This window comes from Lissotriton helveticus, chromosome 11 (assembly GCF_964261635.1).
Source record: "Lissotriton helveticus chromosome 11, aLisHel1.1, whole genome shotgun sequence".
Classification (NCBI taxonomy): domain Eukaryota; kingdom Metazoa; phylum Chordata; class Amphibia; order Caudata; family Salamandridae; genus Lissotriton; species Lissotriton helveticus.
In genome coordinates, this window is record NC_136072.1 from 1009780487 (window position 1) to 1009797616 (window position 17130).

Consider the following 17130-nt stretch of genomic DNA (forward strand, 5'->3'; position numbering starts at 1 on the left):
ATTTGTGTTTTCGGCACCGAAAGTTTATTCGAATCCGATATTTTCGGTATCGAGGATGTCTTCGGTGTCGAGGATGTCTTCGACGTCGAAGCGTGTTTCGGTATGGACTGTTTCGACTTCGAGCTTTCCTTTGTATGGAGCTTCGGCATCGATGTCGAGGTGGGCCGTTTTTCAGATCCACCATGGTGGGAGACCGAGTGTTTCGGTTTCAGTTTCGTTGCCGGGCCCGAAGGCGGGGTGTCTGAAACTTTTTTCAGTTGTCTGACCGGGCTCGAAGGCGGGGTCGACACCGTGCGGGGTCGGTTCTTTGGTAAAGGGACGTCGTCACTCACGGTTTGTTGAACGTCGATTTCCTCGACGTCGGACTCGTCCGCTTCTGACCCCGCCTCGTCCTCCTCTTCTTCCTCCTCCTCTTCGGGGTGCTGGTCCACGAACAGCTCCGGGATTGCCTGTGACTGCATTCTCGATACCTCGTGTCTTCGGGCTCGACTGTTTCTAATCGTCGACTTGGAGGAGAATGCCGCACAGGCTTCACAGTCCCTGGATTTGTGTTCAGGGGACAAGCAGAGGTTGCACACCTCGTGTAGGTCCTTGTGTGGAAACTTAGCACCACACGTTGGACATTTTTTGAATGGAGTCCTTTCCATGGACTCCGGGCTGGACTACGTCGAGATGGGCCTCCTGGTCTCGTCGACGTAGCAGTTGGAAATCTTGTTGTTGACGTCGAAATGCGTCGAAATGGAAGTGTAGTCGCGTTCGATAACAATACCATCGAATTGGAAAGGGAATACACGCCGAATATAACTTTTTGTCGAAGTCGATCCGGAGCGCTTCGATCCTCATCCGAACCCGATGGCGGAAAAAAACAATCTAAGGATGGAGCCGATGCCCATGCGCACTAACACCCAGAGGAGGAGTCATCGATCCCGTGACGACAAAGACTTCTCCAAGAGAAAAACAAGTGCAATCATCTGAGCCCAACACCAGATGGCGATCTATTCATAAATGTACCATCTGCAGCCCATATGCCTCGAACAGTGAATTACAAAGTAAGCGACAAAAGAATATATTGAGAACTGTAGTATTGACAATTTCCCTATCCATCCTGAACACAAGGTTTTAACCTTTTTAACGCAAAAAGAAAAATTGATGGACAGAATGCTGGAACAAGGTCAAACATTCACCCCAGTACAGAGAGTTTGTCCTAACTCTGCTCCCCATGCAATTCCAGTTGCAGCCCAGCCATATGCAAATCAGTCTTGACCCTGCTCCCCATGGGAACAGTCCAGCTCGAACTGCCAGGCCAGGCCTTCCCTAGACCGGAAACAAGCGTCCCGACATTGGTACTGGACTCACAGTGCCAATGGATTCAAGTTAACCTGGCTGATGAGGGGTGATACCCTGAAACCGGTCCAAAGATGCTCGTTTCTGGTCCAGTGAGGACTTGGCAGTTCAGGCTAGACTGTTCCCATGAGGAGCAGGGTCAAGACTGATTTGCATATGGCAGGGTTTAAACTGGGGTGGGATGGTGACCAAAAGAACGATATTTTTAACCCAGATCTCTTGACTGGGGGTGAATATTTGACTTGTTCTACATTCCATCCATCATTTATGTCTCTTTTCCTTTAACCTTTTTATTAATAGGTGTGATTACTTGATCCATTCAGGAAGTTATAAGTTGGGTTAGGGCCATGGAATATGAATTTCAAGTTTCTTACTTATGTTGCAGTAGATCTTCCTGAAACCAAGAAGTCTTTGAGGCAGCACTAAAAGTGTTCATCTGCCCTATCTTGAGCAACAGGGATCTGGGCGTTATTTGTATAGGTTGTGACATTGTAACACATTCAGTTGGTGAAATAGGGCATGTGTGTAGCTACTGTGAAGATACATCAAGAGGGTAGACACCTAAAGTACTTGATAGCAGCAAAAGAGAGCCTATTTTAATGACTGTGCATCAAATAGTCAAGAATTTAAACCATTTTACTGGCTTCTTATTCCTGCTCCATAAGCCTAGCCAGCACAACAAGGTTATCGAATATGTCAAAGGCTACAGGCAAAAATGGCTAAACGTACCCTACACTTGTGTATTCAGAAAGTGGTGGCCTCACCCCTGCCCATGCCAGTTTTGATGTTTTTATCCCCAGATCACAGAACTGGGATACAAGACTCGGTGAATGAATGACGCATGCTTGGCACCATCTCCGGAAGTTGCAGGCGGGAGCTATATTGTTTTCCCCGTACGCTTTGTTAGAATGGTGTCATTGGCTCCCTCTGCAGGGAGAAAGGAGTTATAAGAGTGCTCAATTCTATAGGTGTTCGGACTGTTGGAGACTTATTTGGAGGGGGCACAGTGAAGAGCTGGGAGGAGTAGGTAACGGGAGAAATGGTCGCAACTTACCTTACTAAATATCAGTTCCACAGAACAAGGCAAGCATTAGTGCAGATCCTGGGTGGTGACTTAGCGGAACCGCCGGAGTTATTCTCCTTATCCTTTGTTATCAAGGCTGCATCACCGCAGCGAATAGTCTCAAAGATTTATAAGCTGTCCATGGACTATAGGGAAAACCACTACACTAAAGCTCGATTAGCGTGGCAGAGAGATTTGGGCAGGGAGATAGATGACGTTATGTGGGCCTACTGCTGCACTAGTACAAAACGCATATCATTGAATGGTAGGCACAGACTCATTCACTTCAAATACTTAAATAGGGTATACTATACCCCGGAGAAACTCTGTAGATATGAACTCCGAGATGGGGCTGAATGTGACAGATGTAATGAACAGAGATCTAAATTTATACACCTTGCATGGCTATGTCCGAGATAGAAAAATGTTGGGACTTAATTCTTAAGGAACTGGCATTGGCGCTACTGGGGTACTCCAAATTGATACCTAAAGGAGTTCGTAGACTGGTGGATATTGGGCTCCTGTTAGTTAGGCATAAAGTGGCAATGTGTTGGCTACGAGGTCCGACCCCTACGATTGCACAGTGGTCGAGAGATATGTAGTTCTGCAGTATGCAAACAGGAAATTTCAGTGATCTCCTACCACCACGTAATCGACCTAAGAACTTTTGGCCATTGTATAAAACATATATTGAAACGATGGGGAAAGTTGTTACACTTAAGGAAGTTGAAAATTAGGGTCCACATGAGATTGATCTAATTGTCTAGGGGATCTCGTGTCTAACATATTATTGACGTTCGACAAAGAGTGCAGTGTTGTATAGTTCAAGGTGGGTGGGTGGCGGAAGGACTCTTGCAAACAAATGCCATGTACCCAACACTCTGGTGATGCTGGAAAAAAAAAATGCTATACAATTCATATGCAACACTGTTAAGGTCATGCTACATGATTCAGTCTCGTGTTTGTATTACATTAAAACTTCAATAAAGTTTTTTTTTTAAATGGCTGAACGTCCTAGGTCTAGAATTTCCTGGATGATGTTGTTTGTAAAGTCCAATAAAGCAATCAACAAATTGTACTAGCCAACATATTTTTACAGCGGTGGTGCAACCTATTTCACAGTGAGTTTACCCACAGTTATAAATTCAAAGACCTTTAGATAGCTGCTTGGTGCCAAGGGGCACTAGAAGGAATTTTAAGTAGGAACAGTGCAGTCATATGTTTGAACGAGAATGGCACTGCTCCTTGCTGTAATCATTTTTTGGTAAATCTTGTTCTAAAAGAGTGGGGGGAAAAGTCAGTAGTATCCATCAAGGTGCTGGATTCAATTTTCTGAAAGTTGTACTCAAAGCTCAGCTTCTTTCTACTTCGGATTGCCTCCATTTTCGGCGTGTGGTGTAATTTGTCACTTCACTGCAGAAACAACCTCCACTTTCTTCCCCAACACATCAAGCTGCAGCCTACATTTAACACAGAGGTTGATGGACCCTCTAAGTGGACCTGGGAGAAGTTGGGTAATTCTTCATTTTGAATGACGTAAAATTTGATACATTTATTTAAATTATACATTGTAATTTCACATACATTTTACGTGAATGTGCATCTCATACTATTAAGAAAAAAAAAAGTGGAAGACTGGTTCACCCAGGAAATTTCTCACCAAGAGACAATTACTCAATTTGTCTCTACTTTTTACGCAAAGCGTGTGCAAACAGTAAAAAACAAAAAAGTGACTTCAGATACTATCTAATTACATGTTGCCACAAATGTATGAAGTGCGATTTTCATGGAATTTCACTACATTTTGTGAGAAGAGAAATTATGCGATTTTACCAAGCCCTACTTATACACTCCGTCACCTTTAGAGTTTCATACCGATTGGATATATGAGGAATCCTATACAGGACAACCAAACCTACTCTCTGCTCTAGACTTTGGTTCTTAATAATTTCTGTGCATTGCTGCAGCTTTAGAGGGGACATTGGCAAACCCAATAGGTCGCACCTTTTAGACCTATTGGTTTTGCCATTACTTTTTAGCCCTGCTGTTTAGCATCACAGCTGGATGGCTGTAAATAAAATGTTTAAAATTCACTCGATAACACTGCCACCATGTCATTCTGTAGACGTGCACATCAACGATGAAAGCACCGAATAATATGGGGGTGACGCAGCATGGCGAGCGGAGAGTGAACTAATACAAGGGAGAGAAGACGGGTGAAAGAACAGCATAGGAAGAAAAGTACATAAACACATGAATATGAGAGAGCAGCACACGCGTTAGCAACTTTACTTTGATATCAAGAGGCGTCATGACCTGATACCATTAAGTGGATGGCCCTGTGTTGGTCTTTTGCAGGAACTGCAATGCAAGTTTGAAACCGTCATGTTGGTCCGGAAAACAGAAAACACGTATTACACCTTTGTGTTAATCTACTCCTTGGTAGAGACAAGAGTCAGGACAAAAAAAAGATGCATTTTTTAACAAGTTCCCCACATTCACGAAATGCACAAAACAATATACCAGTTCAGTATGGATTAATTTTATACAACATAAATTTCAAACCCGATCTCGCTTCTGCTGAAAACACAGGTTTGCTGCTTGGTTATACCCCAGCATCTGGTTTACAAGTTTTAAAAACACAGCCAACTATATACAAATCAAATGTTTGAAGATATCAAATCTTACAATCAGCCTTAGTTTCCAAAGGTTCACAGACTTACAAACTTATAAAGGTTCATAGACAAATGATTTCTTTGAAAAGAGGTAAAAGCAAGCGTACCGTTTTTCCTTTCACCCACTCTGTAGCCAACGAGCTTGAAGCAATTGCAGATCCACACCCAAACGTTTTAAACTTGGCATTAACAATTTTCCCATCGTTGTTCACCTCAATCTAAAATTGTAGAGGCACAGCAAAAGGAAAAAAAAGTTAGATTTGCACATAACCTGATCTCAATTTCTGTATAACTGTGCATGTCGATGTACACTCCCCCCCCCCCCCCCCCCAAGTATTAATTGTAATGTAATCATTTTGCTTAAGACACACGAGAACTGTGTAATCACTGGCCTGTACGGTTTTCTTTTATTAGTGTGGAGCAATGGCCTACACCACTCACAATTAAAAGAAGCATTTGCAATGCAATGGATCTCACATTTGCAAGAGTAAGTTATTGGCATTGTACCCGACAATGCCTTATCTGTTTAGATAATTAACACAAATAAAATACATTGCCATTTACAATGCTAATAGCTCATACTCTTGTAAATGTGAGATCTATTGCATTTCAAAGAAGCGGCCGCCATTGCCTCGGGCGGTTTGGAAAGTGAAAGCAGGTATGGCGAGCTGAAAGTTGCAGGAAAGCATGTTGTGGCTGTAGTAGGAGAAACTCATTAAGGAAAGTAGTGTCTACAGACTAAATAAGATGTACCCTGTAACAAACGAAGTGAAGGGCCAGCCCGCATGGGAGGTTACAAATGAAAACAAGGCAGTACTAAGGAGGGACTACCAAAGCCTATTAACTAATCAGAAGCCAGCATTTACAAAGGACAATGACACAAGAAAATGACAAATAAGGGAGGAGAGTGGGCAGGGCTATAAGTCGATACTGTAATACACATACTGGTTAACCCATAGGTGATGGTACCGCTGCAGTAAGTCAAATCTTGCCATAGCATTGCAAAGTTTTCCGACCCTGCTCTTCAAAATCTGTATGAAGACGATGCCACAAAACAAGTCAACTCTTTTCTTACTAATAACCATTACCCTATAAGATACTTCGGGTGCTAAATGACTTGGGCATCTTTCCCAGCTGCGTGATTAAAATGAGCCAAACGTTTAAAGTGATTTCCGTAAACCAACTAAGTGGTTTGCTATTTCTTTTTTACTCAAAGTTAAATTTTAAAAAGGCATCCCAATAATTAAGATTGAAACTAATAGTATCTTTGCATCAACTATACAAACTATTAATGCTCACAGGAGCCTATGCAGGGAAACCCAGAATTTCAGTGGACCTTGCCACTTATTACATGTACAACAATGCAGCATGGAATGTACAAGCATATTATACAAAATGGTGTTCAATTACTGCACGATGCCCATAATAAATTACAAAATATTGCTAAGTGCTTGGTACAATTCTTTGATTACCCTAGATTTGAAATCACTAAGAGTGTTTGCATGATTTGAGCCTCAGATTGGACCCACATGCTTCAGCTGCACCTACAGTGCAGGAAACTGCCCTGAAGACAACCCTATGGGGCGATAGGCAATACAGAACACAATTGCAGCTGCCGTACAAATGGTTAAACTACATTTTATTGATCAAAAGCTTCTCATCAAAGTCAAATGAGCTTGTAAAAATGTTCCGTCATAAACGCAATGGAGAATCTTTGATGGTAAACGGTTGAGATATTTGAATCGCTGTTACTGCTGTACCGTAGGAATGACTTGCAAGCTCCTTTCCACATTTAAAGGATAGCGTTGGTGTTGGGCAGTAGGTTGTTAGCCTTGGAGATATTGATTGATCATAAAGGTAAGCTGTTATTCCGGATATCTGTGGGCAGCCTAAATGTCCCGGCTCTAATCCCAGAAGGCCTGACAGAGGCTTCTATCATTCAGAGATCAATAAAATACCTACCATTCGATTGGGTCATAGTTTATGACATCACTGCCAAAAACCAGGGTATCAAGCTTTGTAAAAGCAAGTTCGTATACTTTAAATGGATGCTTACGAGTACCAATTTGATTTTTCTACCAACGTTGTTCAAGGCAAACTAAAGTTTGTTTTGTGCCTAATGTATTGTTACAGGGCGTGGATTCCATGAATCCACATTTAGTCAGGTTGATGAAATGCCCCATAAAGAACTGATGGTCCTTTTCTCGACACAAAGACTGAAAGATGTGAAGAAGGTCCTCGATCAGATGAAAGCAACCCCAGCAAGATTAATGGAGTCAGAACATGATCCTGGGACTGAGTTGTTACAGGCATAATCTTTCATACCACCTTTATGCTACGTAAGATAATCATCATTTGTGCAGTACACGCCTGTCGCTAGTATGGCCTCCCACCCCTGAGGGTTGTAGGGGATATATGTTTCTCAAGGTTTCCTCGCAGGCCGGATGCTGAACCATCAAAAGTGAACCACTAAGGAGCCTGACAAAAATGATTCGAAAAAGTGTACCAATCCTATCAAACTCTGCTGGGGAATTCACTAATGTGATATTAAAGGCCAGAAGTAGAAAGCCACCCATAAGGACATACAGGCAACATGGGCAGAGACCACTTTCTAAAGGTGAGAGCCAGATAAGGGCAGATCGCACATACAAGCGAGTCCAGTTTGGATCACAATATTTTCCACATCACTGATGGGGCCAGCCTGACACTAGTAACATTCAGATCTGTATGAATTGATTCTGCGCTTTTTAGCCCAGGGCAGCTGGAAGAAAGTAGGGGTTTGTTATCACAGATAGCCTAAGCAAAGGTAGAGTTGGACTGCTGGGGTGTGCATTCAGTGGCAAAGACCAAATCCAATCGTCAAGAAATTACAGATACAAGGCATAAGATAGCTAACTACTGGAGAATGCTCACCTCCCCTTGTCTGCATCTTAAAATACTTATTCTTCCTTTTAGCAGTGTATGTCTCCCTCCCCTACATTACCTGTCCAGAAGAACCCCTGGGGACGGAGGGGGTTAAAGCGGGGTCGTAGTGATTGAGCTGGCCCTACTTTCTCATTGCTTTTCTTTGTGTCTCTTTAGCCTTTTTCCACAGTTCGATTCTCCCTTTTTTGTGGGGTTATGCCCTCCTTCACCTATTTTCTTGTGAATGAACAGTCAATCCGTTCCCTGTTCATAGATCTTCAACCCTTTATCCAGTAACTGCCAAGAGGTTATGGCTAACAGGAAGTTCCTATCATCCGTTTGATTGCCTCCTGCAGTCACTGCCCTGATGCGCTGATTCTGGAAACAGTGTCATTACTTCCTGCACTTAATGCCCTAATGTGCTGATGCTGGAAGCAGCGTCATTGCCCAGGTCGCTCGACTCTCAATCAGCTCCAAGGTCTCTGCATGAGGAAGGTAAAGAAGGTGCGGGTAAGGCCATACACATTGCTCATATATAAAGGTATTAAATGCACACTCTAGTCCTGGTAAATAGAGACACCGTGGCAAACATCGGTGAATACGCTCTGCCCCTTTTGTGACTTCAAAAAAAAGCAACGTAGAATCCACAAACCATGACAGGAGCATCATAGGGCACAGGCAACTACTGTTGTTACCAAACGGATGAAAGGTTTTCCATCTTTAACAAAATAGCGAATTTCATAAGCTTCTCTTCGCTGTCACTTCTACAGCTCCACCTCTTCTTTCAACACTTTGGTATGATTATGTTTCCCTTTATAATACATGGATTAGTCTCACCACTAACTCTTTAGTAAAATTTGCCTTTGTTGTTAACATCAGCTTCTTGACAAGATCTCTTAGACCAGTTACTTAAAACTCATGTCTACCAAACAGCCTGTTTTCTGTAAGTAGGTTGCCATGTACATTCATTATTTGGTAGTATCTTGATTACACTCAAATACTTGTGGAACGCGCTTTGTCAATAAGGTGTCCACTTTTTGGTGCGAGAGTCATTTTCGCAGAAATACCTTTAGAGGTGGGAATTGGTTTTGCGTAAAAAAAATGATTTACAAAAACCATGGCATCTTAAGAGCACACACTTGAATTTGGTTCCATTAATGTGCCATGCCAAAAACAAGATGTGTGCAGAACAGAGACAAACCAGGTTGCTGTTACTATCAGATAATGTAATGAAAAACTGGTGCTCTGTTTCTAACTGCAACCTTCTGGTAAATGCGTGCTTTCTACACAGTGGCGACCCAGCAACATAAGCTTGCGTGAAAAATGAAAGAATGCCAATTTGAATCTCTGTATCCTCACAGTAATGTTAGTCTTTGGGGGCACGGGTACAAGAACAATAAAGTCACTCAAAAATAATGGGCAAAGCCTTACTATCAGGGTGGCACTTCTTATCACCAAGCTGGCACTAACAGTGCTATTTAGCAAATATTCCTGTACTACAGTAGCTGGGCTAAGTAGCCGTGGTGCTTACACCAATCCCCACTTGCTAAAGACACTTGTGCTGTGATAATATCTTTTCAAAGAGAAAGGGTGTCAAAATGTAGCACAAGAGATTTACAGTCAGAGACAAAGCATCCCAACTCGCCACTGAAAATATTATACCAAGTGATTTAACAACCTTAAAAGGATGAACGTTATTTCATTCATGTACCAAGAGATGTTTTCTGTATTTTTGAGCAGTTTAAATTGAGAAAAAAAAAAAAAAAAAAAAAAAAAAGAAGGTTTAGAACACAAGAATAAGGCTCGGCACACCGATTGTCCTTTCTGAAAGTGAGGAGGATTTAAAGTGTCGAATTAATTAAAAAAAAAAAAAACATGCATCTCTACGTCGCATGGATGGTTACGCCAGTGCTAGGAGGGGTGTGTGTGGGGGGGGGGGGGGGGGGGGGGGGGGCAGGGGGGCTCGAAGCTGCAATGTACTTCCGAAAGTTGGGAAAAACACACTTCTGTTAGTTCCAAGTTATGGTTGAGGCCATTGTTTACACATTCCTAGAGAGCGAGAGGGGGGGAGGGAGCGAGCGAGAGGGGGGGAGGGAGCGAGCGAGAGGGGGGGAGGGAGCGAGCGAGAGGGGGGGAGGGAGCGAGCGAGAGGGGGGGAGGGAGCGAGCGAGAGGGGGGAGGGAGCGAGCGAGAGGGGGGGGAGGGAGCGAGCGAGAGGGGGGGGAGGGAGCGAGCGAGAGGGGGGGAGGGAGCGAGCGAGAGGGGGGGAGGGAGCGAGAGGGGGGAGGGAGGGAGCGAGAGAGGGGGGAGGGAGGGAGCGAGAGAGTGGGGAGGGAGCGAGCGAGCGGTGGGGAGGGAGCGAGCGAGCGGTGGGGAGGGAGCGAGCGAGCGGTGGGGAGGGAGCGAGCGAGCGGTGGGGAGGGAGCGAGCGAGCGAGCGAGCGGTGGGGAGCGAGCGAGCGGTGGGGAGGGAGCGAGCGAGCGGTGGGGAGGGAGCGAGCGAGCGAGCGAGCGGTGGGGAGGGAGCGAGCGAGCGAGCGGTGGGGAGGGAGCGAGCGAGCGAGCGAGCGGTGGGGAGGGAGCGAGCGAGCGAGCGAGCGGTGGGGAGGGAGCGAGCGAGCGAGCGGTGGGGAGGGAGCGAGCGAGCGAGCGGTGGGGAGGGAGCGAGCGAGCGGTGGGGAGGGAGCGAGCGAGCGGTGGGGAGGGAGCGAGCGAGCGAGCGAGCGGTGGGGAGCGAGCGAGCGGTGGGGAGGGAGCGAGCGAGCGGTGGGGAGGGAGCGAGCGAGCGAGCGGTGGGGAGGGAGCGAGCGAGCGAGCGGTGGGGAGGGAGCGAGCGAGCGAGCGAGCGGTGGGGAGGGAGCGAGCGAGCGAGCGAGCGGTGGGGAGGGAGCGAGCGAGCGAGCGGTGGGGAGGGAGCGAGCGAGCGAGCGGTGGGGAGGGAGCGAGCGAGCGGTGGGGAGGGAGCGAGCGAGCGGTGGGGAGGGAGCGAGCGAGCGGTGGGGAGGGAGGGAGGGAGGGAGCGAGCGAGCGAGGGAGGGAGCGAGCGAGGGAGCGAGCGAGCGGTGGGGAGGGAGCGAGCGAGCGGTGGGGAGGGAGCGAGCGAGCGGTGGGGAGGGAGCGAGCGAGCGGTGGGGAGGGAGCGAGCGAGCGGTGGGGAGGGAGCGAGCGAGCGGTGGGGAGGGAGCGAGCGAGCGGTGGGGAGGGAGCGAGCGAGCGGTGGGGAGGGAGCGAGCGAGCGGTGGGGAGGGAGCGAGCGAGCGGTGGGGAGGGAGCGAGCGAGCGGTGGGGAGGGAGCGAGCGAGCGGTGGGGAGGGAGCGAGCGAGCGGTGGGGAGGGAGCGAGCGAGCGGTGGGGAGGGAGCGAGCGAGCGAGCGGTGGGGAGCGAGCGAGCGAGCGGTGGGGAGGGAGCGAGCGAGCGAGCGGTGGGGAGGGAGCGAGCGAGCGAGCGGTGGGGAGGGAGCGAGCGAGCGGTGGGGAGGGAGCGAGCGAGCGAGCGGTGGGGAGGGAGCGAGCGAGCGGTGGGGAGGGAGCGAGCGAGCGAGCGGTGGGGAGGGAGCGAGCGAGCGAGCGGTGGGGAGGGAGCGAGCGAGCGAGCGGTGGGGAGCGAGCGAGCGAGCGGTGGGGAGCGAGCGAGCGGTGGGGAGCGAGCGAGAGGTGGGGAGCGAGCGAGAGGTGGGGAGCGAGCGAGAGGTGGGGAGCGAGCGAGAGGTGGGGAGCGAGCGAGAGGTGGGGAGCGAGCGAGAGGTGGGGAGCGAGCGAGAGGTGGGGAGCGAGCGAGAGGTGGGGAGCGAGCGAGAGGTGGGGAGCGAGCGAGAGGTGGGGAGCGAGCGAGAGGTGGGCGAGCGAGCGGTGGGGGGCGAGCGAGCGGTGGGGGGCGAGCGAGCGGTGGGGGGCGAGCGAGCGGTGGGGGGCGAGCGAGCGGTGGGGGGCGAGCGAGCGGTGGGGGGCGAGCGAGCGGTGGGGGGCGAGCGAGCGGTGGGGGGCGAGCGAGCGGTGGGGGGCGAGCGAGCGGTGGGGGGCGAGCGAGCGGTGGGGGGGCGAGCGAGCGGTGGGGGGGCGAGCGAGCGGTGGGGGGGCGAGCGAGCGGTGGGGGGGCGAGAGAGCGGTGGGGAGCGAGAGAGCGCTAGAGAGAGCGCGCGAGAGTTCAGAATGGAATAACAGGGACTGAGCCCGGGGCGATGGCTTCCTTTTGCATCGCTCCGTCCGACTGACCCAGATTTCTTGGTTGCTCGGGTCAGAGTGCCGTACGTGGAAGGGTCACACCTCTGGACAGCGAAAGGAGCAGCCAGAGGAGGCAAGCATCAGACATTCCCCATTTTCACTGTCCTACCTAGACTGAGAATGGAGAAGCCTCTTTGGAAGTCAAGACTTTCTGTACTTAAGAAAAGTTCTCTTTTTAGCTAAAAACGGTGCAACTTCTCAAAAGTTTTCATCTAATCTACATTAAAGTGTTTACACTTTTCACCCCCTCCTCCTACTAAGTGCTCCTATACGTTGGTTGGATTAAGTTTAAAAGTGAGTGCAGTGCTGTTTCAAGGAAACGCATTCGGTTTCTTTCGTTTTTTTACTTTAACAATGAGCGAGTTGTTTTTGAAGCAGGCGCTGCACTCCGTTTCAAGTAAAAAAACTTTAAAAAAACAGTGCTATGTCCTTAACCCCTTTGCTGCGGCGGCTATTCCGCCGCAGCGCTAAGGGGGAGGCGCGGCGGTCCCGTGCTTGTGACAGAACCGCTCAGTCACGGCCCTCGGGTGAGCTGTGCTTGTGACGGAACGGTTCCGTCACGGACCGGCCTGCCTATTAGAACGCCAGCGCAGGCGCGGAATTCGCGCCGCGCAGGCGCGGCGAGCGGGCCGTGACGGAACTGTTCCGTCACCAGCACAGCCCACCCGAGGCTCGTGACGGAACGGTTCCGTCACGAGCATGGGAGGGGTTAAAGCAGGCACAGAGCTTGTTAGTACAGTAAAAACTAAAAAAAATATAAACCGAGCGCAGGGTCTCAGAAGTGGATGCCTCGATCAACATGAATGTTAAATATAAATAAAGTGAAGGTGGTGTCCCTAATGCAGTTTTTTTTAACATGCATCAGGCGGTAGTAAATGTCAAAATACCAGTCTCTTGCGCAAGTTAAGTCTGCTAATTCAAGAGAGGTAATACATCTGTCATTGTCAATAGTACATCTGTCATTGTCAATAGTAGATCTGTCCTGCCACAAAATGTATTGCAATATTTGAAATCGTAACATGGTAATCCACCTTGCTTACAGTAAACTGGCGTTACCAAACTAGATGTTCCATCTTTGAATACAGCCAGATAATAAGCAGGACTGTGAGAGGAATAAAGTTGAAATTTATTTTATAATATGATAATAGATGTACCATGTAAGATACAATTGAAGTATATAATGACGGTTTAGAGAGTCAAATCGAACTATATTTTATCGGAGGAACCAATTTCAAATTTTTTGAAATTTGTGTGCAAGGACGGACGTAAATTTTAACCACTTTCAATTATCAAATGGAAGAAACTCTGATAAAACTCAAACTGTGTGACTGACTGGTATTACTGGTACTTTGAACTTTGATGCACCCTGTGAGTCTATAAAAGCCATTTTGCTATCATGTACCTTCGTCACTTTACAGCTGGGTAATGTTGAACACATGTTGATTGTTTGAGCACAGGAAAAGGAGGCTTACGCCGCATTTACAGATTTCAACAGCCTCTATGAAGAGGGTTTGCTTGTAGAAAACAAATAAAGAACATTTCCCAGTGGATGACTCAATAGTCTTAATGAGTTAATGTTTTTGCCCAGCATTCGGAACTAGTTGCCCAAGGACGGTTATTAATTAAAACACCTCTACAGAAAATTGAAGTGCATAGATAGTCCTAAAAAAAGTATTTATGCTTTTATTTATTGATTTCCCTCCCAAAAAAAACACAGGTCAAGAAAAGCCAACAGTGTCAGTCATGATACAGCAGTGCAGTAAGCCAATCCATAGTGGAACAGGCATCATTAGACAATCTATGCATCACACGTGAGTCACGTATAGCAGCAGGGTATTAACTATCGAACTTCCCACCCAAACAAAGCACATATTAGAACTAGTGGTGGAGACAGTCTGATCAAGGCCAACTTAGGACGAACAAAGCAAACACAAAAAAAGGATGGATGGAATGCTGAAACTTTTCAAACACACACCCAGTCACAGATCTGGGTTGAATCCATCATCATTCTTTAGCTCACTTTGCCACCCAAGTTCAGACACAGCCATATGCAAATACGTCTTGACCCTGTGCCTCATGGGAACAGTCCAGCCCGAACTGCTAAGCCACGTCTTCCCTGGACCGGAAACGAGCATCCTTGGACCGGTTTCGGGGTATTACCCCTAATCAGCCAGGCTAGCTGGGCTGGCACAGTGAGCAAAAGAATGATGGATTAAACCTGATCTCTTGACTGGTTGTGAGTGGTTGAAAAGTTTGAACACTATGTCCATCGTTTTGTTGCGTTTGACATATGAAACTGGCTTAAATATTACTAGGCTGTGGGGTTCTAGGTTTAAACCTATAATAACTGATAAAACCCCACTGAAAGAAAAATAGCTCTCACCAGTGAAAACATATAAACACTGAAAAAACACCACAAACTAAATGCCATTCAAAGAAAGGAAAAAGAAAGTGAAAGAGTAATTTTGTTCTTACTGAAGGGGTCAATAAGATGTAACTTTTTTGTAGAAGCTAGCAGTAAGAAAGACTGGCTAACATTATTCTGCTTTAGTTTTGTTCTTTAGGGATGCCACTGAAATATTGTTTCTTCTTCCTTTTACTTTTTTCAGTTTTATGGCCTTTGGTCTAAGAATGCAGGGTTTAGTTTAATGTTTTAGGTCTAGTTTAATTATTTTATAAACTGTAGAGAATCAGGACATATGAAACTTATTTGATATTTTGGCTGCATTTGATTCTTTCACTGATCGGTAAAATGGCTAGTTTCATAAAAATATTTCCTAATATGTGTCATCACATTTACCCACAGAGAATGGGTAAAAACCCCTAATACATCAGACTGACGGTTCTCAGCCCAAGGGGCTATGAATGCTGAGAGGGCCTTTTCACAAGAGAGTTTACATGGGAAGGAAAGTGCGAGCACACATGACCAAAGACTCACTGAAGAAGTATTGTATGGTGTACTACAATAAGATTAAGTTGCAAAAATCTCTTTGGACCTCATGTACACTATACGTACACTGTCTATATACCATGTTCTTTCAGTGCAGAAAGCAAGCAATGATAAAAGCAAAACGTTCCATAAACACCGGAAAAACACTTTGTTGTTTTTAGTGGCGTGAAAATGTGTAACCACCGATAACTTTTCTAAAATATTGAAAACACTGAAAAAACCCCACCAGAATTTACCAAAAATAGAAACTGAAAACAGGACAGCCTAAATATTACTGATGCTTTCGTTCATCCAACAGAGTCATTTTCTTTGCGATTTGTGCCACTATTTTGCCATTTTAACACTTTAGCTCAGCAAACGCTCTTCTCCTTTCTGTACGTTTTATCGTCTGGCATTTTACACACTCCTCATTGATGACCTTGATGTTTCTTTTCATTAACAGATGCCATCATGTGTAGGTCTTCCAGATAAATACATTTAGTCAGTAGGGGGCACACAGCAGTTGCATGCCTTTCTTCCAGTCAGCTACTACAGCCAGTGTAGCTTTATATGTATTGTTTTCCATAGCTGTATGGGCAATAAGGTTTTTGCTACCGCAGCCGATCGGGCTTTGTTTTCATTTGATCATAGGCAGATTCATTAACAAAAATGGCATGAATAATTAGCTTACATAAGCCTAGGTGGCGCAGGGGTGAATGTTTAGGGTAAGAGTGCAGCAATATTTCACAGGTTCAGATTACAGCACTGGCAGTCACGTTTTTCCTTATTATTATTACACTGTTCGCACAAGTTTTCTTTTACCTACATGGCTCAGAAATCACACGCCTCATGACAGTTTATCGGACACTAGAGCTGGCACTTTTATACATAGCTAGCGCAGGCACATAGCTGCAAACTCTCTAAACAGAGTAGAACGCATGTTGGTTTTCAAGGTGCGTTTCTTTAAGGAGCCACATGGCTTCATGGATTAAAACTGGGATTTGCATTTCAATATTTTATTTCAAGCCAAGTGCTCTGATAGACGTAGGTCAGATAGTCTGTGGCTGTTTTTTCTTTCTAAAAAAAAAAAACACATAAGTTAAATTAACTGGATTGCTTCTAGAGGCAGGCCTCGACCCCTCCGTGGATCTCATAGGCTGTTAAACAATGAAAATCAATCTTTCAATATGATTTGTTAACACAGTTTGAAATTAAATGTAGTTACAACTTCAGCTCATGTAACATGTTCTCACTGCAGGTTCAATGTTTCTGTTTGCTCATTATGACCACAGACTACTCTAACCTACATGTGTTAAGCTTAGGGTAGTTCTCATCTATCACCACGTTACATGCCACTCAAGCGCTGTGGCTAGCAGATCTAACCCTGATCTGTCAAGGCTGGGTAAAAGCAGATGATATCAAACTTACTCCTACAACCATACATATTTACATGGTTCAGTATGACTGTTCAAGTAGTATTTTCAAACCCGTCACAAGGAGGACCTTTTGAAAGATAAATGAATGGCTAATTAGTTACAAAGTATTGGAATGTGTTGAGCACAAGCAATCGTTGGGGGACACTGGAATTATGCGCTTCTGCAGCCCTGGCTTTTTTACGTAGTTATGAATTTGCCACATTTGACAAATACATTATCTGCTGCATAATCTGCTAATTCTACCAGAAAACAAAATAATCAATGTCATCTCTTTAAATGTATCCTCAGCACGGAGATACGGTTATGCAAAATATTCATGGGGTTATTCGCTAAAAATGGCAGCTTCTAATTTTTTAACTATCAATTTAACATCCAAGAAACATACAAATTCAGACTTGTTTTTAATCGGACTAAGGAAAATACCACATACATATATTTAAGGAATACACATATGGCTTGCGTAGCAAGCAGAGAAATGGTGCATTCAAACCAAATCCTAAGACTCGGATGATACAGAACTTTGGCTGTGGCACAATGAGCATGTGACAAAAAAACGAAA

General features: G+C 46.1%; 1 protein-coding gene across 1 annotated transcript in view; it reads right to left on the reverse strand.

The window, feature by feature from the left end:
• Positions 1–17130, reverse strand: part of ISCU (iron-sulfur cluster assembly enzyme) — a 96882-nt gene that overhangs the window by 43830 nt on the left and 35922 nt on the right. The window contains exon 3 of the mRNA XM_078667410.1: positions 5190–5300. Coding sequence (XP_078523536.1) covers positions 5190–5300 — 111 coding nt within the window. The remainder of the gene's footprint in view (positions 1–5189; positions 5301–17130) is intronic.